We start from the raw sequence: 24,537 nt of genomic DNA, 5'->3' as shown, positions 1-24,537 counted from the left end.
GTATCTATTTTTTGTAGGGATACGCAGTGAAATGCAATAATCGGTTTTTCGATTATACGGTTTTCGTGAAAAACTTGAAAGTAGATTTTCGGTTAGTCGATTATTTGAGAGTGTACTAAAAGTCGACTTTTGATTATTCGTTAACCGCCGAAAACCGATTATAATCGAATATATAATCGACCATTTTCGTTGATGCGGTCCGTTATGTAAATATGTATAACAAAGTACCGTCCATTACGCGTTTTTAGCAAACCCAATAGTAAACTACGACTAATATTCGACTACAAATAATTATAGACTACGACTAGTAAGTAAGTAAGTAATATTTTATTCGAGTCTTCTTCTTTTTCGTTGGTATAGATATACAAAGTAAGATGTTGACAATTTGTAATTCTTAGAACTATTGTTGTCTTGCTCTAATAACAATGAATGTAGATTATATGCTACATGCGAATTTTGTGAGAAAGCAAAATGAAAATAAAAACAAATGAAATGTCAATAAGGTATGCTCGAGGCCTAAGCTATGACGAACAGAGCTGCGTGTCTGAATATAATAAATAATAACATTTTAAAACTAAATAACAAAAAAGAGAGCTGTTTGCGATATGAAAAACAGCGAATATGTGTATAGATCACAGTTGGTAAGTAAATGTAAAAGTATAAACGAGCGCTCTTAAAATACTAGAGCTGTATAAATATACAAACAATTTGCAATTCTGTTCCAGAACTGCAAGAATCTACTATTTTTTACTATTTTTTCCGATAACATAAAGGAAAAAATGTTATCGTAGTAAAAAATAGTAGCTTCTTGCAGGTTCTGGAACAGAGCAGTAATATGCTTAAAAAGCAACATAGTATAACTAATATTTTTTTTTTATATCACAGATTGTAGACTATTTATCCTCTATGGGAACCTGGAAGTGAGGTGGCGAAGAAAGGTGGCGTTGTATAGTCATCATTATCGTCCTCTGGATTCTCATTCAGGATTCCTACCGATGAAAGATAAGGCAAGTCATTCCAGGAGGTATCTTTTTCCAAGTCATATATTGAGTTTAGTAGGGAGTTTTCATGTTCAGCCAGCGTTTCTATGAACCTTCTATGATGCTTGAATTGTATATGTAAGTATTTGAATATTTTTTATGTGGGGTTTCAAAATTTTTATCCACGCATTTTCTTAGAACTTTTCTCTCCAGTATTTCCAACTCTTTGGCCACTATTGGAGAAATAGAGAACCAGATTGGAAAACCATAAATAAGGATGGACCGTATCGCCACCTTATATAGCAAAAGCTTGGTATTTTGCGGTAAATATTTGCTATTAAGGATAAATGAAAATCTCCCTAACATTTTCTTTGTTTTTTTCCATAATTGAGCGTACATGGACGTTGAATTTCAGCAAGTTATTGAATGTTATGCCTAAGTACTTCATTGATGTCTTGAAAGGAATATCTACGCCATCCAGTGAGAGCCTAAGCATTTTACTTTCTGGCACCACATACCTGGGGCACTTCCCCGATGCATTACGAATGCAGATCGCGACAGACTTTTCAGCATTGATTCTTATACCCCAGCGCTTGTAAAAATCGTTGATTATGTTCAGGTGAGTAGACGCGAAGTTCAATGCACATGATGGAGACATATCATGTGCGTATATTAGACAGTCATCTGCATATAGTATGGCTTTCGAATGCTGAGAGACATGTGGAAAATCGTGCAGAAAAATGTTGAACAAATATGGCGCTAAAATGCTGCCCTGAGGGACACCACTTTTCACATCACCGAGAGAGGAAACTGCGTCTTTAATTTGCACCATGAATTTGCGCGATGTGAAAAAACTCTGCATGATTTTGACAATGAATGGATCAACACCAAGTTCAATAAGCTTATATAAAACTCCAAGGTTGTTGCATGGTCAAGCGGGGCTCCTCAGCTGGTGATGTTACCAACCCCTAATGATCATATTCAGGCGGCTCGTGGTCGGACTTGGCAAGAGGATGAGAGCATAAATGAGTCCCATGCTGGAGTGCCTCCCAATTATTCAACTTACATGCCAGTTTATTGTATGTCCAAGGGGGACATGACGTTGATTAATGATTCAGTAGAGGGAGTGTGGGGTGTCCACAAATAAGTTTAGTGGCGTCACAATATATGTGCAGCGGTTGTGGTATTGCAAAATTCGTATTATTCCTTTCTTTTTGTTAAACATGCTGCGTTTCATGAAGACCAAACAAGCTGTGATTTCGTTTTTTTTATAGTTGGTTGGCGGCGCAGAAAAGTTCGTGTTCCCCATAGATAAAAAGCAATTCTTGTTAATTTCTTTTCTTTGCACGTGTGCTTTTTCATAGAGGCCAGAAAATTCTGACAACGAGTGATGTGGAATATGCATTAATTGAAATTCAGGTACCGATTATCCATGTGAACAATTACTTGTGAATACAAGGGACACCTAACTTCAAGCGGAACTTAGCGTAAATTCCGACGTAAGCGTAGGCGTATATAAAAATAATTATTGTTTTTTTTAAAAAAAAGCGAAAGCAAAAATATCCTCCTATACAAAAATAATTATATAGATGTATTGATGGGATTAATGACGTAATAGGGAATTTTCACCAAATACCATAAATTGCCAAATAAAAGGCGTAAGGGGCTGAAATTTTGAAAGAAACCGTACGATTTGTTGGAGATCAGTTATTTTTTTGTGTGTTGTGGAGTGTAGCCTGACAATTCACAATAAGCTGACAATTGATGTCAATAAAAAAATGGAAAACCGCCATGAAAATTCCAAATGAAACGAAAAGGTAAAGGAAAATTGGTAATAAAAATGGTTTTCTCGGGAAAAATAGCATTTGGCGGGAATATTCTACCCTTATAAATAGCCGATGAGAGATAGACAAACCGTCGTTTTGCAGCAGCGGACGTTACATACTAAATCCTCGTCAGTGTTAATAAGTGCCAAACAGATATAACCAAGAGTGGCAATAACATAACAAAGTAAACAAATTGTTTAGTTCAAAGTAATAAACGTTTTATTGTGAGTAAATAAAAACTGGTGTAGCTTTTGTTACAGTTGTTGATTGTGGTGTTTGTGGTGTTTTGTTCTTTTTATTTAAAGAATCTGCCGTGGAACTGCTGATTTGGTGTTGCACTGGCCTTCTTATTGATTTTGACAAAGGCCAGTGCATAAACTTTATCCCCATACACATAGTCTGCGCACGACTGTGGCTACGTTGGATGTTTTGACCGTTGATGGTTTTTTTGTTTGGAGACAGGAAATTACGATCTCGTCTGAAGGCCAGGAAGGAGAAAATATTTATTGGCCCGCCAAGTGTATTGTGCGAGAAAAGAACCACTCCATTCGTATGTGATAGCCCCTCCTTTTGATTGAAAGGTGCGCTAAAAATAAAAACCCAAACCAATCAGTATACCGAAAGAGGCGATTATAAGGTAAAGTGTCTTACCGTTAATGTGTATGTCCGTCCTTGTTGGTCGAGTGCAAAAAGATTATAACAAGCTGGAGCGTTGATTTCAGCTGCTAAAAGAGAAAAAGAATATCGATTAGAAAAGAAATCTGTTTGAAAGAGGAAATAATATATTTACATATAAAAGAAGAGCATTTGATGATAAAAAGAAAGCGTATTCCATATTAAATAAGGTCATAATAGTGTGTAAGTTTTCGTTCAAGTAAATTGCTTATTTTTGTAAGGGAATAATACTACACGGAAAAATAGAGGTAGTGTACAGGCTGAGTAAATCAAAGAAATAGGAAAGATATTAGGACTGCAGATAAATTCTGTTTGACAACATAGTGGTTGTAGTTCCGTCTAATTGAGCTCCATTAGTCGAAGGTAAAGAATTAAAGTGTGCCGATTAATTAAGGCGAATTTGCAGGACTAAAAAAATTTCTAGGATCTATGATTGACTCCAAATGAGCCATTATTGAAGATATTGCGAAAGATAGTATTATTTCTAACTGGAAACTTGGAAAGATTGTTAACAGCATAGGATTTAAGAATTTGTTCAATAACTATAAAATTAAATGTTTTTTTAATAAAAATATGTTTGTGTAATGTTCTGTGAAGGTATATAAATATGGTTGTTTAAGTCAATTTGAGTGGAAGGTGATTGGATGAGGTAAGTGTAGGAGCGTGGTGTGTGGTTTTTGGGGTCCGAATAGAAGATTAGGGGAGCCTTCGGACCATGGAAGGGAGGGCACAGTGTGGGATTGGAAAAAATCAAGGTCCCCGTGTAAATGAAGAGCGAATTGGGCATGTTATTGTGGATCGTTCAACTATCATGTTAGTCCTCTGGGATTGATTCGGCGGGTTGAGTTCCCATGACCATATGAGACGAAAGAGCTAGTTGGCAAGCCAAGAATCATCGCCGTGAAGGAGGTACATAATAGATATGGCGCCCAAGCGAAAAAAGAAGAGAAATAGGCTAATGGCGCGGGGCAAAATGGCGGCACAAAGTGACGCTATTAGGCAAAGGCGTTGTTAGTCAAGTTAGTATATGTACAGAAAGACCAAAGTACATCCAATAGAAGACTAGAATGTGAAAACAATAAACCAAATGAAATTAAAAAAATGTCATGGTTTGACCTGGATGTAATAGAGCATCCAAACTGATAGTACGGTTTTGAAGTGCAATATTATATCCAGAACGACAAAGATATCAATTTCACCATAGTACACCGAATAAGAGCTATAACTCGTGAGTTCCTACTATTGACCACGACCGTAATGTAATTATTCGATTTTTTTTATATTTTGATCCGTTAAACGATAGTTGATATAGGAAACTATAGAATGGAAAAAAATGCAAATACCTTTTGGCAAGAAGTATCCAGAATTGAACATTTTGCAAGATTCATTTATACGTGAACAGCTTCTGAATTACTTTGAAAAGAAAGTCATGTGGAATATAGTTACTGTTACCTGTTAAGATAAATTGTGACTGGATCTTCATTAACACGACCCCATGGGGGAACACTGTCATTTATAATGTCATACGAAAAACAAATAATATACCACACAATGCTCTATATGAACCTCTGAAAATACAATCATACCTTCCACGATTATAATATATGTTTTAACTTGTTGAATAGTAGAAATAAATGTGTTTATATATGTTTTAAGTGTTTTGGTGGTACATCTATATATGAAAACAGTGATATTAAGAATCACATTACTAAGATTGTCTCTGAATATCAAAATTGGTTAATCTGATGAGATAACGTGGCACATAAAAAGATCAGTGAAACATATAAGACTTGTTAGTCCATTTGATATAGTTTGGGTCATGAGCTATTACACGCGCTATCAGAAAAAAACAACTAAAAGAAGTAGGCCTGAGACATTTGACATCAATAGATCGGTTTATTTTCCAGAACACAGTAAACAAAGAAGAACAAATATGGCCGAGAATAATAATAATGGCATGAACGGTTTTCAATTTATTGATATGGCAAATTCCATTTTAAGGCGGGATCAAAACAATGGTAATGGCAACAATAATAATGCCGTAACACAAGTTGGAGCTGAAAATGATGATATTTTGGACTCTAGTATTAGAAGTTTAGTCCAAAGTGAAGCAGCATCGGTTCAAAAATCTTTGGAAGAGAAAGTTCAAAGTCTAGTTCAAAAAGAAATGTCAGATGTTCGTAAAATGATAGAGAACTTATCTAAAAATGTCCAGGATTTAGCAGCAGCGGTTAGTGTAGTCCCAAAATCTAATCAAGAGAACCAAAACGGTAAGGAAAGATCCACTAATAGTGCTTCCAATAGGTCAGCAAATAACTTGGCGAATGCGACAGCAGAAAGTAGCTCGGCTAACAACAATATGAACTTCCTCAATGAAACTCTCAAGATCAGGGTAGACAAATTAGGACTCAGTTTTAGTGGGGATCCTCGAGACATACGAGTCAATGATTTTATATACCGCCTTGAAGAAATGCGTAAACAATACAACATTCCATGGAACGAAGTACTGAGAGACTTCTCATTTTTAGTTACCGGCCAAGCTAGGGAGTGGTATTGGCTTCATAGGCAAACATACGTAAATATAGATTGGGAGGGTTTAAAACAAGCTCTGCTAAGTCAATACCAAAGCCCCCAATCCAAATTTGACATCCTGAGGGAACTCCTAGAGCGTAAACAAAAACCCAATGAATCGGTGAATGCGTATTTTCATGAGATGGGGCTTCTGCGATCTAGACTTATGCAACCCCTATATGAACATGAAATTATTAAAATTATAAAAGGAAACATCAGGGAAGACATAAAACGTCATGTTTATCAAATGACGATTTCTACTGTTGAACAGCTTCGTATAGAATGTATCGAGGCAGAGCGGAATTTTCCTCGCCGCGATACAAGGCCTTTGCCAGCACCCCCACGTCAAATAAGGCAAGTTAGTGAAATATATGATAATGAGGCCGAATATGTCTCTGGCGATTACCAACCAGAAAATGAGGACAATATATCTGCCTTGCGTGTACAACAGCAAAGAATGCCAGTAACCTGTTGGAACTGTCGTGAGCCCGGACATGTTTTCATGGAATGCCCTGCTGAATACAGAAAACTTTTCTGTTATCGGTGTGGGAAACCGGATACCACTACCCCTAAATGTCCACATTGCCAGGGAAACCCGAAAAGGGGCGTGGAGAAGGCAGGAATTTCACGTCCGACGGACAATCCTGTCAATCAAAACAAATAAATTTTGGAAACGTTAAGATTTTAAGTAACGATAGAAATAAGAACAATGTAGTTAGGAATAAGATTAATATTAGTAAAGATACCTTTTATGCCGGAGAGCGACATTATATGCCTTTAGAAACACGTCAACAAAATTATGAAAGGGTCAAAGATCGAATTTTTAATTCAGAAGTCAAACCAATACCTAAGAAAGTGATGAAAATGCGTGAAAAGTCCTTTCAGTGGAGAAAACAAAAACGGTGTTTAGTTGAATCTATTCAAACAGTCACCAAACAGAAAAATGATCCGCGAGTTTTTGCAGAAATAAATATTATGGGCAAACCCATTCAAGGCTTGCTAGATACAGGAGCGTCTGTTAGCATGCTTGGAAAAGACTGTCAGAAATTGGTTGAAGAATTAGATATTCCCATAATTCCAATGAAGAGCAAAGTAACAACAGCTGGAGGAATCGCATACACAGTACTAGGCAAAATTAATGTAGCGGTTAGTTATAAAGATATTGAAAGAGAGATTAGTCTATTTCTTTGCCCAGAACTGGAACAAAAATTGTATTTGGGGATTGATTTCTGGCGTGCATTTGAGTTAGCACCGGAAGTATTAGGTGTGGCTGAAATTGATTCAGAGAAAGTTCAGCAAGACATGATCCAAGATAAGTCCACATCCAAACTAAATCCGCACATTTTGACAAAAGAACAATCGGAAAGGCTAGAGGAAGTTAAAAAGAGCTTCATCACCTTCGAAGAAAAAGGTCTGGGGTGTACAACCTTGGAGAAACATGCGATAAAGTTGATTGAAGGGGCGGAGCCGGTGAAAGATCGTCACTATCCGATGTCACCTGCTGTACAGGCCATAACCTACGCTGAAATAGATAACATGCTAGCTCTTAAAGTGATTGAGGAAAGCGATAGCCCGTGGAGCAACCGCACTACAATCGTGAGGAAGCCTGGAAAAAACAGATTCTGCCTCGATGCGCGCAAATTAAATAAACTAACGGTCAAAGATGCGTATCCGCTACAAAATATCGAGGGTATCCTGAGTCGAATCGATGAAACCTATTTTATTAGTAGCGTGGATCTAAAGTATGCATTCTGGCAGATCGAGCTTGAAGAAGAAAGTAAACCGTACACCGCTTTTACAGTCCCAGGTCGTCCATTGTACCAGTTCCGCGTGATGCCATTCGGCTTGTGCAATGCCGCACAAAGATTGTGCCGACTGATGGACAAAGTCATTCCACAAAGGCTTAAAGAGAATGTCTTCGTGTATTTGGACGACCTACTGATAATTTCGGGTGATTTTGAAACACACATGCGGTTGTTAAGTGAGGTGTCAGAATGCTTACGGAAGGCCAACCTTACTATTGGATTAAAAAAGTCGCAATTTTGCTTTAAACAATTAAAATATCTAGGTTTCATCATCGGCGAGGGAGTCCTGAGAACCGATCCGGATAAAATAGAAGCGATCAGGCGAATCAAAATTCCGAAAAATCAGCGAGAAGTCCGTAGCTTTCTGGGAACAGCCGGGTGGTATCGGCGTTTCATAAAAGACTTTGCATCGATATCTGCACCTCTGACCGACACCCTCAAAAAAACTAAAAAGTTCAATATAGACCAGAAAGCGATAGAATCGTTCGAAATGTTGAAAAAAGCGCTTACAACAGCGCCAGTACTTCGTCACGCAGACTTTTCTAGGCGATTTTTCATTCAGTGTGACGCTTCTGAATACGGCATAGGCGCAGTATTGTTCCAATTGAACGACCACGGCGAAGAACACCCAATAGCTTTCTTTTCGCAGAAGCTGAATTCATGCCAAAGGAACTACAGTGTCACGGAAAAAGAATGCCTCGCTGCCGTGATGGCCATTAAGAAGTTCCGCCCCTACGTAGAATTAATGGAGTTCACCGTGATAACTGACCACGCAAGCCTCCAGTGGTTAATGAACCTGAAGGACCTAAGCGGACGTTTGGCACGATGGTCTCTCCAACTACAGAGCTACAACTTTGAGATCGAGCATCGAAAAGGAAAGGACAATATTGTCGCTGATATGCTCTCTCGGCTTCCAACAGCAGATGAACTGGATGTAGATCAGGTTTTCGACTTCGAAACAAATGAATTCGACAGCGAGGAATACCAAGAACTGCGTGAAAATGTAGAAAAAAATCAGGAACGACTCCCAGATTTGAGAATAGTCAACAATATGATTTTCAAGAAAGCACTAGCTACATCGTATAATGAATTGCACGAGTTTCAGTGGAAACTATGGGTGCCGGAAACATTAACACATACTTTGATCGAACAGGCACACGAACCACCGACGGCGGCTCATGGAGGTTTTCACAAAACCCTAAACCGTCTGAAAGAAAAATATTACTGGCCTAGAATGTCATCTCAGGTGCGACAATACGTATCCAAGTGCACGACATGCAAAGAAACTAAACCAGCTAATGAGTATACCCAACCTACCATTGGGAACGAAGTTGTCACCGACCGTCCCTTCCAGAAACTCTACATCGATTTCTTAGGTAAATACCCCAGATCCAAAAGCGGAAATGCATTTATTTTTATTGTCGTGGATCATTTTAGTAAATTCACGTTCCTAAAGGCAATGAAGGAGGCAACTGCGTCGAATGTGGTGAAGTTTTTGATCGAGGATATATTTAGAAAATTTGGGGTCCCTGAAGTCATCCACAGTGACAATGGAGCGCAATTTATAGCCAAATCGTTTAAAGAAATGATTGAGACCTATGGTATTAACCATATTCAGACAGCCCCGTACTCCCCACAGTCGAATGCTTCGGAACGGGTAAATCAGTCAGTATTAGCCGCGATTAGAGCATACCTAGAATCCGATCATAGAGACTGGGACTTATACTTGACCGAGATAGAGTGTGCATTACGTACCTCTGTACATACAGCCACTGGGGTGACTCCATTTTTTTCTTTATTTGGGTACAACATGTACACCCATGGGGCAGATTACAAACTTGCCCGAAAACTCAAGTCCCTAGCTGACCATGAAATATCCCAACTAGATCGAAAAAATAGGTTGGAACTCATACGTGAAAAAATCAAGCAAAACATGCATAAGGCATATGAGCAAAGCGCTAAACGGTACAATGTGAGGGCCCGTCAAATTCAATTCGCCCCCGGTCAAGAGGTCTTTAGACGAAATTACGCACTCAGTGATTTCGGGAAAAATTTCAATGCCAAGTTCGCTAGAAAATTTATGAAATGCCGCATAACTAAACCGGTAGGTAATAATATGTATGCCATAGAAGATGTGCAGGGGCGACCGCTGGGTACATGCCATGCAAAAGATTTAAAAAGGTAGATTTATTGTCTGAATAGGAGTTATATCACAATCAACATGACGTCGAGTAAATATGCAATACTGTCTTATTTTGGGAAGTTGGTGCGAGATGGGGTATCTAACATGCCGTAAGACACCGAGCTTTACGCGCATGACTATGGTTTACAAGCTTTCTGAAGTGCCCAAGAACTCCGAAGCAATATACACGAGCTATGTGTGTACAGTTCGAGTAATAGGCAAAAAGAAAAAAAAACATAGAAAAGAAGTTGCTGTAGGAACACATGTTTTAGAAAAAAATCCTTACGTTGTATTTAGCAAGAAATATTAATCAGTTGCAATCCTCGATATTTTATTCGTTTGCGAAAGTAAGAATTGTCCCACCCTTTTTGCCACCCTTTTTTCCTATTTTTGGGGTAGAGAATGGGAATCGCAAAAAAAAAATAATAATAAATAAGGGAACAGTCTGCTTTAGCTTAGTCCTTATACCATACGTATAAATAAACCAAGAACGACTGTCACGTATTGAGTGTCTAATCGTAATTCGGACGTCTAAATTCCCCCATAACCCAAACACGGTATCAAAAAAATAAAGCAGTAAGCTATTCTTAATTGTAATCAGAACATTTCTCTGTATGCAAAGATATGGGGCGTTACCCAGGTTTAGGATCCGTATGGATTTGATCACAAAAAAAAATAACCATAATATAGCAAAGGGAGTCAACGGTTTTATGACAGTCACCTGCGTAAATAACATTTGTGATATCTGTGCATATATGTGCTATATACCCCATAATTACCCAGCAAACCAAATGTCGGATGTCCGACACGTCTTAACAATTTCGGAAGCAACGTCGTTCAGATTTCGTTCCGATTTCTAAACGATTTTTCGGACCGGAAATAGTTCAGATTTAGTACCGATGTCGTTCCGATTTCGGAACGAACGTCGGAAAGAAATTTCCTTTCCTAATTTCCCAAGGATTTTCTTCAGATTTCGTTACGAAATCGGATCGAAATCGATACGATGTCGCTCCGACAATTCGTTCCGAAATTCTGTCAACCACTTCATACAACTTTCGTTAAGATTTCGTTAAGATGTCGGTACGATTGGTTTGCTGGGTAATTACCCCTTGTTAAAGAGCAGTGTGTGTTCTACAAAATACGTATATGTATATGTTGGAAGTTGTATTTTTTTTACGACAAACAAAGACAAAAAATAGAGAATCGCACCAAAGAAGAGTAATATGTTGTACACACACACCCACACACACACCAACAACATAGGGTGGAAAGTTTGCGGAAGAATGTAAAAAGTTTCTTACCAAAACAGACAGCTAACTTTTCTATCTATAAGTGGAAGATTTTGGTATAGAGTGTGAGCCATTAGAATCCCATTAATGTAAAGACAGAGGGAGAAGATCACTACAGAGAACTCACATCTAATAAAAAAAGTAGTAGAATACTCCACTCAAGCAATCGAAAAAAAAAATAATAATTTTATGCTGATCTACAGTTATAAGATGAAAAGAGGTTGAGTTTCTATAAAACCCAAGTCCTCGCCCGGCAAATTCTGGAATAAAAACATATTGTAAGATGCCAGATTCTGGTACTTTATAATATAAACATAATCTAGGCGAAAGACATACCGTCAAGAGCTCAGAGGTTTAAGTAGAACGGGACAAGTCTGTTCTCTATCTAATAACCTGACTAATAGTTTCTTGTATGGCTACTACAAACCGGTGGTGGCAGATAGAACAAATTCATGACGTATTTACTTATTCATTTATGTTCATAAACAAATCAGGGAACGAATAAAACCACGCAAGGCAGGTTTATATAAGGTAGAAGTGACAATCAGCGGTTTTCATTTTTTTTGTAAATTTAGTTTTCAAAATGTAATAGGGTCTTCTCATGAAATTCGAAACGTGTTACCATAAAATAATGTTTTCCATCCTAATCGTCTAATGAAAAATGCCTACGAGTGTTCTGAGTGCGTTATATTTACATTTTGATTCAAATTTGATCTATTTTAGAGGTTTTTCAAAATGTATTTATGTTTTCCTGGAAATTTTTTTTGGAACGACCCTATTATTCAATAGTTTCTTGGACAATTAATTTTCAATAATAACCATGTAGTTTTGTAGATTTGGTAGTTGTTGTAATTCATACATATACCTTATATAAATTTGCCTTGAGATCATGTAGGTACACCAAGTATTATATGTCCAAAATATTTTAGACGGAGGTAGTCTTTCCTGTATGTGTACCCTATTAGTTGGATTGGGGATGTTTGGCATGTAGTCTTTGACGGGAGAGAGTGTCAATATTCATCTAGGCAATACTTTCAGTAGATTTGAAATATATTATAAATATATGTCGGGAAATATAATATGGTTTCGATTATATGGAGGTGGTTAATCTGTCATGCCGTTCTGACAGGTTCGGCATCACATTATAAGGATATCTTGCTTGAGACCACTGAAGTATTCTCCTTGAATATATATGTTCAAAAATACTCAGGTACATAGTAAAGTTTCAAAGTGAACTGTAGGAAGTTGTAAAGTAGTAACTTAACTAGGGTCTCCAGCCCGTTGGGTCTTTGTAATTGAAAGCGGTCAAATTGAGATTGCAAGCACTGAAGATTGGAAGACATAACAGCATACTATTTAGGGGCAGATGTCATAAAAAAAAAAAAACACCGACAGATCGGGTTTTGTTTCTTTGTGTTGTATGCACGACCACAATTAATTAATAACCTTCAATTCATTATGTTAGGAATAATTCTGGAAAGAAGGACGAACACGAAAAAATAAACACTGTCACTAAGAACCAAATGAATAAATAACACACACTTCACATGTATTAGAACAGTCTATTTTGAGCAAATAAAAACATTGGATGGTTATGACATGCTACCTTTAGATTACATAAAACATCGGTGAGGCACATAACACCACATAGACACACATCCACATACCGCAAATAGAACTGGGGGTAAATTCACGTTGCAAGATGCAAAAAGGCGCCGTTCCTAGGGAAACGATAGGTTAATGCCGTAGTCGCTGAAATATAACCAGTTTTACTTACAGGCTTCAATCATAGTGCCCGGCATGAGACTGGCAGGGTGTGGGAGTTCCCCACGTGGAACGTAGACGTACTGCCATGCACATCGATGTCTTCATTGTGACCTCTAAGACCTCGAAGTTTTGTTGCATGGTCAAGCGGGGCTCCTCAGCTGGTGATGTTACCAACCCCTAATGATCATATTCAGGCGGCTCGTGGTCGGACTTGGCAAGAGGATGAGAGCATAAATGAGTCCCATGCTGGAGTGCCTCCCAATTATTCAACTTACATGCCAGTTTATTGTATGTCCAAGGGGGACATGACGTTGATTAATGATTCAGTAGAGGGAGTGTGGGGTGTCCACAAATAAGTTTAGTGGCGTCACAATATATGTGCAGCGGTTGTGGTATTGCAAAATTCGTATTATTCCTTTCTTTTTGTTAAACATGCTGCGTTTCATGAAGACCAAACAAGCTGTGATTTCGTTTTTTTTATAGTTGGTTGGCGGCGCAGAAAAGTTCGTGTTCCCCATAGATAAAAAGCAATTCTTGTTAATTTCTTTTCTTTGCACGTGTGCTTTTTCATAGAGGCCAGAAAATTCTGACAACGAGTGATGTGGAATATGCATTAATTGAAATTCAGGTACCGATTATCCATGTGAACAATTACTTGTGAATACAAGGGACACCTAACTTCAAGCGGAACTTAGCGTAAATTCCGACGTAAGCGTAGGCGTATATAAAAATAATTATTGTTTTTTTTAAAAAAAAGCGAAAGCAAAAATATCCTCCTATACAAAAATAATTATATAGATGTATTGATGGGATTAATGACGTAATAGGGAATTTTCACCAAATACCATAAATTGCCAAATAAAAGGCGTAAGGGGCTGAAATTTTGAAAGAAACCGTACGATTTGTTGGAGATCAGTTATTTTTTTGTGTGTTGTGGAGTGTAGCCTGACAATTCACAATAAGCTGACAATTGATGTCAATAAAAAAATGGAAAACCGCCATGAAAATTCCAAATGAAACGAAAAGGTAAAGGAAAATTGGTAATAAAAATGGTTTTCTCGGGAAAAATAGCATTTGGCGGGAATATTCTACCCTTATAAATAGCCGATGAGAGATAGACAAACCGTCATTTTGCAGCAGCGGACGTTACATACTAAATCCTCGTCAGTGTTAATAAGTGCCAAACAGATATAACCAAGAGTGGCAATAACATAACAAAGTAAACAAATTGTTTAGTTCAAAGTAATAAACGTTTTATTGTGAGTAAATAAAAACTGGTGTAGCTTTTGTTACAGTTGTTGATTGTGGTGTTTGTGGTGTTTTGTTCTTTTTATTTAAAGAATCTGCCGTGGAACTGCTGATTTGGTGTTGCACTGGCCTTCTTATTGATTTTGACAAAGGCCAGTGCATAAACTTTATCCCCATACACATAGTCTGCGCACGACTGTGGCTACGTTGGATGTTTTGACCGTTGATGGTTTTTTTGTTTGGAGACAGGAAATTACGATCTCGTCTGAAGGCCAGGAAGGAGAAAATATTTATTGGCCCGCCAAGTGTATTGTGCGAGAAAAGAACCACTCCATTCGTATGTGATAGCCCCTCCTTTTGATTGAAAGGTGCGCTAAAAATAAAAACCCAAACCAATCAGTATACCGAAAGAGGCGATTATAAGGTAAAGTGTCTTACCGTTAATGTGTATGTCCGTCCTTGTTGGTCGAGTGCAAAAAGATTATAACAAGCTGGAGCGTTGATTTCAGCTGCTAAAAGAGAAAAAGAATATCGATTAGAAAAGAAATCTGTTTGAAAGAGGAAATAATATATTTACATATAAAAGAAGAGCATTTGATGATAAAAAGAAAGCGTATTCCATATTAAATAAGGTCATAATAGTGTGTAAGTTTTCGTTCAAGTAAATTGCTTATTTTTGTAAGGGAATAATACTACACGGAAAAATAGAGGTAGTGTACAGGCTGAGTAAATCAAAGAAATAGGAAAGATATTAGGACTGCAGATAAATTCTGTTTGACAACATAGTGGTTGTAGTTCCGTCTAATTGAGCTCCATTAGTCGAAGGTAAAGAATTAAAGTGTGCCGATTAATTAAGGCGAATTTGCAGGACTAAAAAAATTTCTAGGATCTATGATTGACTCCAAATGAGCCATTATTGAAGATATTGCGAAAGATAGTATTATTTCTAACTGGAAACTTGGAAAGATTGTTAACAGCATAGGATTTAAGAATTTGTTCAATAACTATAAAATTAAATGTTTTTTTAATAAAAATATGTTTGTGTAATGTTCTGTGAAGGTATATAAATATGGTTGTTTAAGTCAATTTGAGTGGAAGGTGATTGGATGAGGTAAGTGTAGGAGCGTGGTGTGTGGTTTTTGGGGTCCGAATAGAAGATTAGGGGAGCCTTCGGACCATGGAAGGGAGGGCACAGTGTGGGATTGGAAAAAATCAAGGTCCCCGTGTAAATGAAGAGCGAATTGGGCATGTTATTGTGGATCGTTCAACTATCATGTTAGTCCTCTGGGATTGATTCGGCGGGTTGAGTTCCCATGACCATATGAGACGAAAGAGCTAGTTGGCAAGCCAAGAATCATCGCCGTGAAGGAGGTACATAATAAGGTGACATACGGAATCAAAGGCTTTTTGTATATCCAGTGAAATGGCAACCGTACAATTTTGATCATTTAAGTTTGACGTGATGTCGTTATGGAATTTAAGCAGGGCATGTTGAGTAGAGTGGCCTCGCTTAAACCCAAATTGAAAATTAGGAATTGGGTCAAATGTAAATTCTTTTTCCAATTTCTCTTTCAGGACCAATTCAAACAATTTCCCAATATTTGACAGCAGAGAGATGGGGCGAAAATTATCCATACTGTCGGTGGTGGCTTTCTTTTTAATGGGAATTACTTTGGCGATTTTCCACTGCGAGGGGAAGTATCCGTTGTTTATGCAATTATTAAAGATACAGGTAAGTAAATTTATTGTGGAGTCAGGAAATCTTCTGATGATATAATTAGAGACTCCATCTGGGCCACAGGATCTTTTTGTATTTACATTCCCCATAATGCATCTTATCTTATCAGGAGAAACGAAATGATATGAATCGGCATTTTCAAGTGCATTAAAAGATTCATCAAATGAATAAATGTGCGAAGATGTTGAATTTACACATGACCACACTCTATTATTAAGATCATCAACAGGAATTACAGGAACAGTTTCTTCAAAAATTGATGAATAAAAATTTTTGAAATTATGTGCAATATCAGATGTGTTTGTTATGATATTATCACCAAGCTTGATTTTATTACAGAATGGGGCCTTGGATTTTCCTGTGAACTTGGCAATTTCTTTAAATGCAGATGGACTTGGTTTGATTTTCTTCAATCTATTGTTGAATGTTTCTGATGTTTCAATATTTATGAGCTCCTTAATAATAGTTTTTAGTAGTTGACCAAGAACCTAGTACAAACTCAATCGACATCCAAATTATCTAAAACGGATTTGGTCTTAGCATAGTCCATATCTACATTAGGCAATTTTCTTTGCGGCAATTGTCTGTGAGAGAGGGTGTTGAGAGGCTAAGGGTTAGCATATGCCTCACCTCTCTCTCCATCAAAATGACAATTGCCGCAAGGAACATTGCCTAATGTAGATATGGACATAACCACTATTTCTATGATACACATTTTTAACCTTATCAAAGGGCATACAGGTACTCGTACACTCTTTTGCTAAACGGCACCATACAAACACTGGATATGTGGGGTATATAAATATTCAACTCACATTCGTCCTCCAAGCTGTTCGGTAGGCTGCATAGATTTGGAAATTTCTTCCGTTTTTGCCATTATTGTGTACATGCATTTAATATTGGCATCCATGCTATCCGTTAACTTATTCACAGCATTCTTATGCACTTCAACATTATCTGCTGTAATCGAAGATATGGAATGCAGTAAATTGCATAAATTTTCCGTTAAATTGTCCACAGAGGCAGCCAAGTATTGAGCTTCGATTTCAATATCATTTAAGACATTGGCATCAATTTGGGGTATGATGGGCGTTTGGAAAAACTGTTTTGTCATGCCAACATTTCCGCTAATCGACGCACAGGGAGTGCTCTGATGTGACTCTGTTAAAGTAACAACATTAAAAGGATAAATAAAATCCATCATAAACATTATTTGTGTCCTAAAAACTCACCGTCACCAGCTTGTGGACTAGCCAGACGTAATTTTTCCTCCAGATTCTCGGCCACAAAATGCCTCATCTGACCTTCCGAGTTCTCAGTACCCTCCAGTTCATATGGTATTACATCACTTAGAAGGCTTTGCGGGCGTTTTGGTGTCTTACTGCTGTTGTCATACGAGCTGCTTTTGGAATTTTCTTCATCGTCGTCTTCATCCTCCACACTCTCATCATCCTGTGTTGGATTCGTAGCAGTTGGTGTCAAATCATTCAGTACACTGTCAGGTACCGGTCCAGCATACTGGGCTAAGAAGGGGATTTCTTTATACGAGGAAACATCCGAATTGGATGTAGAAGTTTTTCGACTTTTAACTGTTTCCGTAGTGGTTTCATCGCCATCAGTTGCTTCTGGTGGTAACCCATATCTTGGTCGTATGGGTATATCCTGAACTCGTCGAGCCATTTGTATTGGTAACGAATAAGGAGAGGTTGTTCTGTAGCTTACTTTATTATCATTAACAAGTTTTAATGTATTTGTATCTATTGTTTTTTTTTAACAAAACAACCTATATTAGAGTTCTGTAGCATCGGAACGAACTAGTTCATTGGAACTATTCCGATACTGGAACGATAGGGAACTACATCCGGCTCTTGCATTTATTGGTTTGTTCCTTTACTTTTGAAAATGGTAAAAACGGCAAAAGTAGCAAAAGTTATAAAATGCTCCAATATGAATTGTATTGTGTCTGAAGTAAAGAAACGCTTTTCGAGTAAAAAGTGGTAAAACTTGAAGATTCTTGAACGTAAAGGAACAGAGCTTATATAAGTATAAGTAAGTCTTATGACTATGAAAATTTTCATTTACGTGAAAATGAGTTTTTAGGCAAGAGGTGTGAAGGGGGTGAAACAGTGTACACAAAGTTCTGTAATTTCCTTTTGTTTAAATTCATAACTCTCAAACCAATGTAAGTAAAGCAATGAAAATATCAATATTTTCTTTTGATTTCATATACATATGTATGTACGTGTGTGGATGTCAATGAAATTTTCGTAGAAAATGACAGAGTTTCCAATGAAAATGTTCATAGTCTGGCATAAGACTAAAGAGCTATATTTAAATGAAAACAATTTATAGAACCCTGATTTTTTCTGAATTCCTAAAGCTGAAAACACATCCAACGTTTGAGTAAAGTTTTGTGTCATTTGTGGTAGAAGAATAAAGAAAAATTCAATCAAACTTGCTCCATGAGCATCTAATCATTCTTGCACTTTTTACCAGTTTTTTACCCGTATTGTTGCTTAATCATATTAATCATACTTGCTCCATGAGCATCTAATCATACTTGCACTTTTTTACCAGTTTTTTACCCGTATTGTTGCTCCACGAGGATCTAATCATACTTTGTCTTTTTTATCTAGCAGAAATGACACAAAACTTTACTCAAACGTTGGATGTGTTTACAGCCTATTGCTTGGTTTACATTCGGCGTCGTTTCGTGATTTCGCGCGGAATCAAGCAAAATTAGGTATCTATTTTTTGTAGGGATACGCAGTGAAATGCAATAATCGGTTTTTCGATTATACGGTTTTCGTGAAAAACTTGAAAGTAGATTTTCGGTTAGTCGATTATTTGAGAGTGTACTAAAAGTCGACTTTTGATTATTCGTTAACCGCCGAAAACCGATTATAATCGAATATATAATCGACCATTTTCGTTGATGCGGTCCGTTATGTAAATATGTATAACAAAGTACCGTCCATTACGCGTTTTTAGCAAACCCAATAGTAAACTACGACTAATATTCGACTACAAATAATTATAGACTACGACTAGTAAGTAAGTAAGTAATATTTTATTCGAGTCTTCTTCTTTTTCGTTGGTATAGATATACAAAGTAAGATGTTGACAATTTGTAATTCTTAGAACTATTGTTGTCTTGCTCTAATAACAATGAATGTAGATTATATGCTACATGCGAATTTTGTGAGAAAGCAAAATGAAAATAAAAACAAATGAAATGTCAATAAGGTATGCTCGAGGCCTAAGCTATGACGAACAGAGCTGCGTGTCTGAATATAATAAATAATAACATTTTAAAACTAAATAACAAAAAAGAGAGCTGTTTGCGATATGAAAAACAGCGAATATGTGTATAGATCACAGTTGGTAAGTAAATGTAAAAGTATAAACGAGCGCTCTTAAAATACTAGAGCTGTATAAATATACAAACAATTTGCAATTCTGTTCCAGAACTGCAAGAATCTACTATTTTTTACTATTTTTTCCGATAACATAAAGGAAAAAATGTTATCGTAGTAAAAAATAGTAGCTTCTTGCAGGTTCTGGAACAGAGCAGTAATATGCTTAAAAAGCAACATAGTATAACTAATATTTTTTTTTTATATCACAGATTGTAGACTATTTATCCTCTATGGGAACCTGGAAGTGAGGTGGCGAAGAAAGGTGGCGTTGTATAGTCATCATTATCGTCCTCTGGATTCTCATTCAGGATTCCTACCGATGAAAGATAAGGCAAGTCATTCCAGGAGGTATCTTTTTCCAAGTCATATATTGAGTTTAGTAGGGAGTTTTCATGTTCAGCCAGCGTTTCTATGAACCTTCTATGATGCTTGAATTGTATATGTAAGTATTTGAATATTTTTTATGTGGGGTTTCAAAATTTTTATCCACGCATTTTCTTAGAACTTTTCTCTCCAGTATTTCCAACTCTTTGGCCACTATTGGAGAAATAGAGAACCAGATTGGAAAACCATAAATAAGGATGGACCGTATCGCCACCTTATATAGCAAAAGCTTGGTATTTTGCGGTAAATATTTGCTATTAAGGATAAATGAAAATCTCCCTAACATTTTCTTTGTTTTTTTCCATAATTGAGCGTACATGGACGTTGAATTTCAGCAAGTTATTGAATGTTATGCCTAAGTACTTCATTGATGTCTTGAAAGGAATATCTACGCCATCCAGTGAGAGCCTAAGCATTTTACTTTCTGGCACCACATACCTGGGGCACTTCCCCGATGCATTACGAATGCAGATCGCGACAGACTTTTCAGCATTGATTCTTATACCCCAGCGCTTGTAAAAATCGTTGATTATGTTCAGGTGAGTAGACGCGAAGTTCAATGCACATGATGGAGACATATCATGTGCGTATATTAGACAGTCATCTGCATATAGTATGGCTTTCGAATGCTGAGAGACATGTGGAAAATCGTGCAGAAAAATGTTGAACAAATATGGCGCTAAAATGCTGCCCTGAGGGACACCACTTTTCACATCACCGAGAGAGGAAACTGCGTCTTTAATTTGCACCATGAATTTGCGCGATGTGAAAAAACTCTGCATGATTTTGACAATGAATGGATCAACACCAAGTTCAATAAGCTTATATAAAACTCCAAGGTGACATACGGAATCAAAGGCTTTTTGTATATCCAGTGAAATGGCAACCGTACAATTTTGATCATTTAAGTTTGACGTGATGTCGTTATGGAATTTAAGCAGGGCATGTTGAGTAGAGTGGCCTCGCTTAAACCCAAATTGAAAATTAGGAATTGGGTCAAATGTAAATTCTTTTTCCAATTTCTCTTTCAGGACCAATTCAAACAATTTCCCAATATTTGACAGCAGAGAGATGGGGCGAAAATTATCCATACTGTCGGTGGTGGCTTTCTTTTTAATGGGAATTACTTTGGCGATTTTCCACTGCGAGGGGAAGTATCCGTTGTTTATGCAATTATTAAAGATACAGGTAAGTAAATTTATTGTGGAGTCAGGAAATCTTCTGATGATATAATTAGAGACTCCATCTGGGCCACAGGATCTTTTTGTATTTACATTCCCCATAATGCATCTTATCTTATCAGGAGAAACGAAATGATATGAATCGGCATTTTCAAGTGCATTAAAAGATTCATCAAATGAATAAATGTGCGAAGATGTTGAATTTACACATGACCACACTCTATTATTAAGATCATCAACAGGAATTACAGGAACAGTTTCTTCAAAAATTGATGAATAAAAATTTTTGAAATTATGTGCAATATCAGATGTGTTTGTTATGATATTATCACCAAGCTTGATTTTATTACAGAATGGGGCCTTGGATTTTCCTGTGAACTTGGCAATTTCTTTAAATGCAGATGGACTTGGTTTGATTTTCTTCAATCTATTGTTGAATGTTTCTGATGTTTCAATATTTATGAGCTCCTTAATAATAGTTTTTAGTAGTTGACCAAGAACCTAGTACAAACTCAATCGACATCCAAATTATCTAAAACGGATTTGGTCTTAGCATAGTCCATATCTACATTAGGCAATTTTCTTTGCGGCAATTGTCTGTGAGAGAGGGTGTTGAGAGGCTAAGGGTTAGCATATGCCTCACCTCTCTCTCCATCAAAATGACAATTGCCGCAAGGAACATTGCCTAATGTAGATATGGACATAACCACTATTTCTATGATACACATTTTTAACCTTATCAAAGGGCATACAGGTACTCGTACACTCTTTTGCTAAACGGCACCATACAAACACTGGATATGTGGGGTATATAAATATTCAACTCACATTCGTCCTCCAAGCTGTTCGGTAGGCTGCATAGATTTGGAAATTTCTTCCGTTTTTGCCATTATTGTGTACATGCATTTAATATTGGCATCCATGCTATCCGTTAACTTATTCACAGCATTCTTATGCACTTCAACATTATCTGCTGTAATCGAAGATATGGAATGCAGTAAATTGCATAAATTTTCCGTTAAATTGTCCACAGAGGCAGCCAAGTATTGAGCTTCGATTTCAATATCATTTAAGACATTGGCATCAATTTGGGGTATGATGGGCGTTTGGAAAAACTGTTTTGTCATGCCAACATTTCCGCTAATCGACGCACAGGGAGTGCTCTGATGTGACTCTGTTAAAGTAACAACATTAAAAGGATAAATAAAATCCATCATAAACATTATTTGTGTCCTAAAAACTCACCGTCACCAGCTTGTGGACTAGCCAGACGTAATTTTTCCTCCAGATTCTCGGCCACAAAATGCCTCATCTGACCTTCCGAGTTCTCAGTACCCTCCAGTTCATATGGTATTACATCACTTAGAAGGCTTTGCGGGCGTTTTGGTGTCTTACTGCTGTTGTCATACGAGCTGCTTTTGGAATTTTCTTCATCGTCGTCTTCATCCTCCACACTCTCATCATCCTGTGTTGGATTCGTAGCAGTTGGTGTCAAATCATTCAGTACACTGTCAGGTACCGGTCCAGCATACTGGGCTAAGAAGGGGATTTCTTTATACGAGGAAACATCCGAATTGGATGTAGAAGTTTTTCGACTTTTAACTGTTTCCGTAGTGGTTTCATCGCCATCAGTTGCTTCTGGTGGTAACCCATATCTTGGTCGTATGGGTATATCCTGAACTCGTCGAGCCATTTGTATTGGTAACGAATAAGGAGAGGTTGTTCTGTAGCTTACTTTATTATCATTAACAAGTTTTAATGTATTTGTATCTATTGTTTTTTTTTAACAAAACAACCTATATTAGAGTTCTGTAGCATCGGAACGAACTAGTTCATTGGAACTATTCCGATACTGGAACGATAGGGAACTACATCCGGCTCTTGCATTTATTGGTTTGTTCCTTTACTTTTGAAAATGGTAAAAACGGCAAAAGTAGCAAAAGTTATAAAATGCTCCAATATGAATTGTATTGTGTCTGAAGTAAAGAAACGCTTTTCGAGTAAAAAGTGGTAAAACTTGAAGATTCTTGAACGTAAAGGAACAGAGCTTATATAAGTATAAGTAAGTCTTATGACTATGAAAATTTTCATTTACGTGAAAATGAGTTTTTAGGCAAGAGGTGTGAAGGGGGTGAAACAGTGTACACAAAGTTCTGTAATTTCCTTTTGTTTAAATTCATAACTCTCAAACCAATGTAAGTAAAGCAATGAAAATATCAATATTTTCTTTTGATTTCATATACATATGTATGTACGTGTGTGGATGTCAATGAAATTTTCGTAGAAAATGACAGAGTTTCCAATGAAAATGTTCATAGTCTGGCATAAGACTAAAGAGCTATATTTAAATGAAAACAATTTATAGAACCCTGATTTTTTCTGAATTCCTAAAGCTGAAAACACATCCAACGTTTGAGTAAAGTTTTGTGTCATTTGTGGTAGAAGAATAAAGAAAAATTCAATCAAACTTGCTCCATGAGCATCTAATCATTCTTGCACTTTTTACCAGTTTTTTACCCGTATTGTTGCTTAATCATATTAATCATACTTGCTCCATGAGCATCTAATCATACTTGCACTTTTTTACCAGTTTTTTACCCGTATTGTTGCTCCACGAGGATCTAATCATACTTTGTCTTTTTTATCTAGCAGAAATGACACAAAACTTTACTCAAACGTTGGATGTGTTTACAGCCTATTGCTTGGTTTACATTCGGCGTCGTTTCGTGATTTCGCGCGGAATCAAGCAAAATTAGGTATCTATTTTTTGTAGGGATACGCAGTGAAATGCAATAATCGGTTTTTCGATTATACGGTTTTCGTGAAAAACTTGAAAGTAGATTTTCGGTTAGTCGATTATTTGAGAGTGTACTAAAAGTCGACTTTTGATTATTCGTTAACCGCCGAAAACCGATTATAATCGAATATATAATCGACCATTTTCGTTGATGCGGTCCGTTATGTAAATATGTATAACAAAGTACCGTCCATTACGCGTTTTTAGCAAACCCAATAGTAAACTACGACTAATATTCGACTACAAATAATTATAGACTACGACTAGTAAGTAAGTAAGTAATATTTTATTCGAGTCTTCTTCTTTTTCGTTGGTATAGATATACAAAGTAAGATGTTGACAATTTGTAATTCTTAGAACTATTGTTGTCTTGCTCTAATAACAATGAATGTAGATTATATGCTACATGCGAATTTTGTGAGAAAGCAAAATGAAAATAAAAACAAATGAAATGTCAATAAGGTATGCTCGAGGCCTAAGCTATGACGAACAGAGCTGCGTGTCTGAATATAATAAATAATAACATTTTAAAACTAAATAACAAAAAAGAGAGCTGTTTGCGATATGAAAAACAGCGAATATGTGTATAGATCACAGTTGGTAAGTAAATGTAAAAGTATAAACGAGCGCTCTTAAAATACTAGAGCTGTATAAATATACAAACAATTTGCAATT

The 24,537-nt window shown here is 36.9% G+C and overlaps 2 protein-coding genes and 3 long non-coding RNA genes across 10 annotated transcripts; 2 read left to right on the top strand and 3 right to left on the bottom strand.

The window, feature by feature from the left end:
* Positions 1 to 1,656: 1,656 nt before the first annotated feature.
* On the top strand, positions 1,657 to 16,375 carry LOC141403404 (uncharacterized). Of its 2 annotated transcripts, XR_012412789.1 has the most exons (3): positions 1,657 to 1,899; positions 15,727 to 16,075; positions 16,145 to 16,375. It is a non-coding gene; the product is annotated as an uncharacterized lncRNA (long non-coding RNA). The 2 variants fall into 2 exon arrangements; XR_012412788.1 differs by lacking the exon at positions 1,657 to 1,899 and having other exon boundaries at positions 15,919 to 16,075; positions 16,191 to 16,375.
* On the bottom strand, positions 3,254 to 13,246 carry LOC141403402 (uncharacterized). Of its 3 annotated transcripts, none has more exons than XR_012412785.1 (4): positions 13,106 to 13,246; positions 12,935 to 13,049; positions 3,458 to 3,531; positions 3,254 to 3,392 (listed from the first exon to the last, which is right to left on the bottom strand). It is a non-coding gene; the product is annotated as an uncharacterized lncRNA (long non-coding RNA). The 3 variants fall into 3 exon arrangements; XR_012412786.1 differs by having other exon boundaries at positions 3,458 to 3,528; XR_012412784.1 differs by lacking the exons at positions 3,254 to 3,392; positions 3,458 to 3,531 and having other exon boundaries at positions 12,871 to 13,049.
* LOC141403403 (uncharacterized) lies at positions 13,669 to 15,405 on the top strand. The gene is made up of 2 exons (XR_012412787.1): positions 13,669 to 14,354; positions 14,436 to 15,405. It is a non-coding gene; the product is annotated as an uncharacterized lncRNA (long non-coding RNA).
* LOC141403399 (BLOC-1-related complex subunit 6-like) lies at positions 14,327 to 17,909 on the bottom strand. Of its 3 annotated transcripts, none has more exons than XM_073985763.1 (4): positions 17,314 to 17,909; positions 16,897 to 17,242; positions 14,782 to 14,855; positions 14,327 to 14,716 (listed from the first exon to the last, which is right to left on the bottom strand). In XM_073985763.1, the coding sequence occupies exons 1-3, from the start codon at positions 17,759 to 17,761 to the stop codon at positions 14,849 to 14,851; spliced, it is 801 nt and encodes a 266-aa protein (XP_073841864.1). In that variant the 5' UTR covers positions 17,762 to 17,909; the 3' UTR covers positions 14,327 to 14,716; positions 14,782 to 14,848. The 3 variants fall into 3 exon arrangements, with proteins under 3 accessions (XP_073841864.1, XP_073841865.1, XP_073841868.1); XM_073985764.1 differs by having other exon boundaries at positions 14,782 to 14,852; XM_073985767.1 differs by lacking the exons at positions 14,327 to 14,716; positions 14,782 to 14,855 and adding an exon at positions 16,471 to 16,600.
* Positions 17,910 to 19,129: 1,220 nt separating this feature from the next.
* LOC141403400 (BLOC-1-related complex subunit 6-like) lies at positions 19,130 to 22,906 on the bottom strand. The gene is made up of 3 exons (XM_073985768.1): positions 22,311 to 22,906; positions 21,894 to 22,239; positions 19,130 to 21,597 (listed from the first exon to the last, which is right to left on the bottom strand). Exons 1-3 carry the CDS (start codon positions 22,756 to 22,758, stop codon positions 21,594 to 21,596), a joined length of 798 nt encoding a protein of 265 aa, XP_073841869.1. The 5' UTR covers positions 22,759 to 22,906; the 3' UTR covers positions 19,130 to 21,593.
* Between the last annotated feature and the right edge of the window lie 1,631 nt (positions 22,907 to 24,537).

The sequence above is a fragment of the Musca autumnalis genome, unplaced genomic scaffold (genome assembly GCF_047663935.1).
Source record: "Musca autumnalis isolate F117 unplaced genomic scaffold, ASM4766393v1 scaffold_4, whole genome shotgun sequence".
Lineage (NCBI taxonomy): Eukaryota > Metazoa > Arthropoda > Insecta > Diptera > Muscidae > Musca > Musca autumnalis.
Note: the sequence above shows the minus strand (reverse complement) of the source record. Positions and strands in the feature narration are given on the sequence as shown.

Bases quoted from the DNA above. Each gene is read 5' to 3' on its own strand.
- LOC141403399 (XM_073985763.1), bottom strand. From the start codon at position 17,761: ATGGCTCGACGAGTTCAGGATATACCCATACGACCAAGATATGGGTTA. The intron at 17,243-17,313 runs GTGAGTTTTTAG...TTACTTTAACAG, and splicing joins TAGTCCACAAGCTGGTGACG to AGTCACATCAGAGCACTCCC.
- LOC141403400 (XM_073985768.1), bottom strand. From the start codon at position 22,758: ATGGCTCGACGAGTTCAGGATATACCCATACGACCAAGATATGGGTTA. The intron at 22,240-22,310 runs GTGAGTTTTTAG...TTACTTTAACAG, and splicing joins TAGTCCACAAGCTGGTGACG to AGTCACATCAGAGCACTCCC.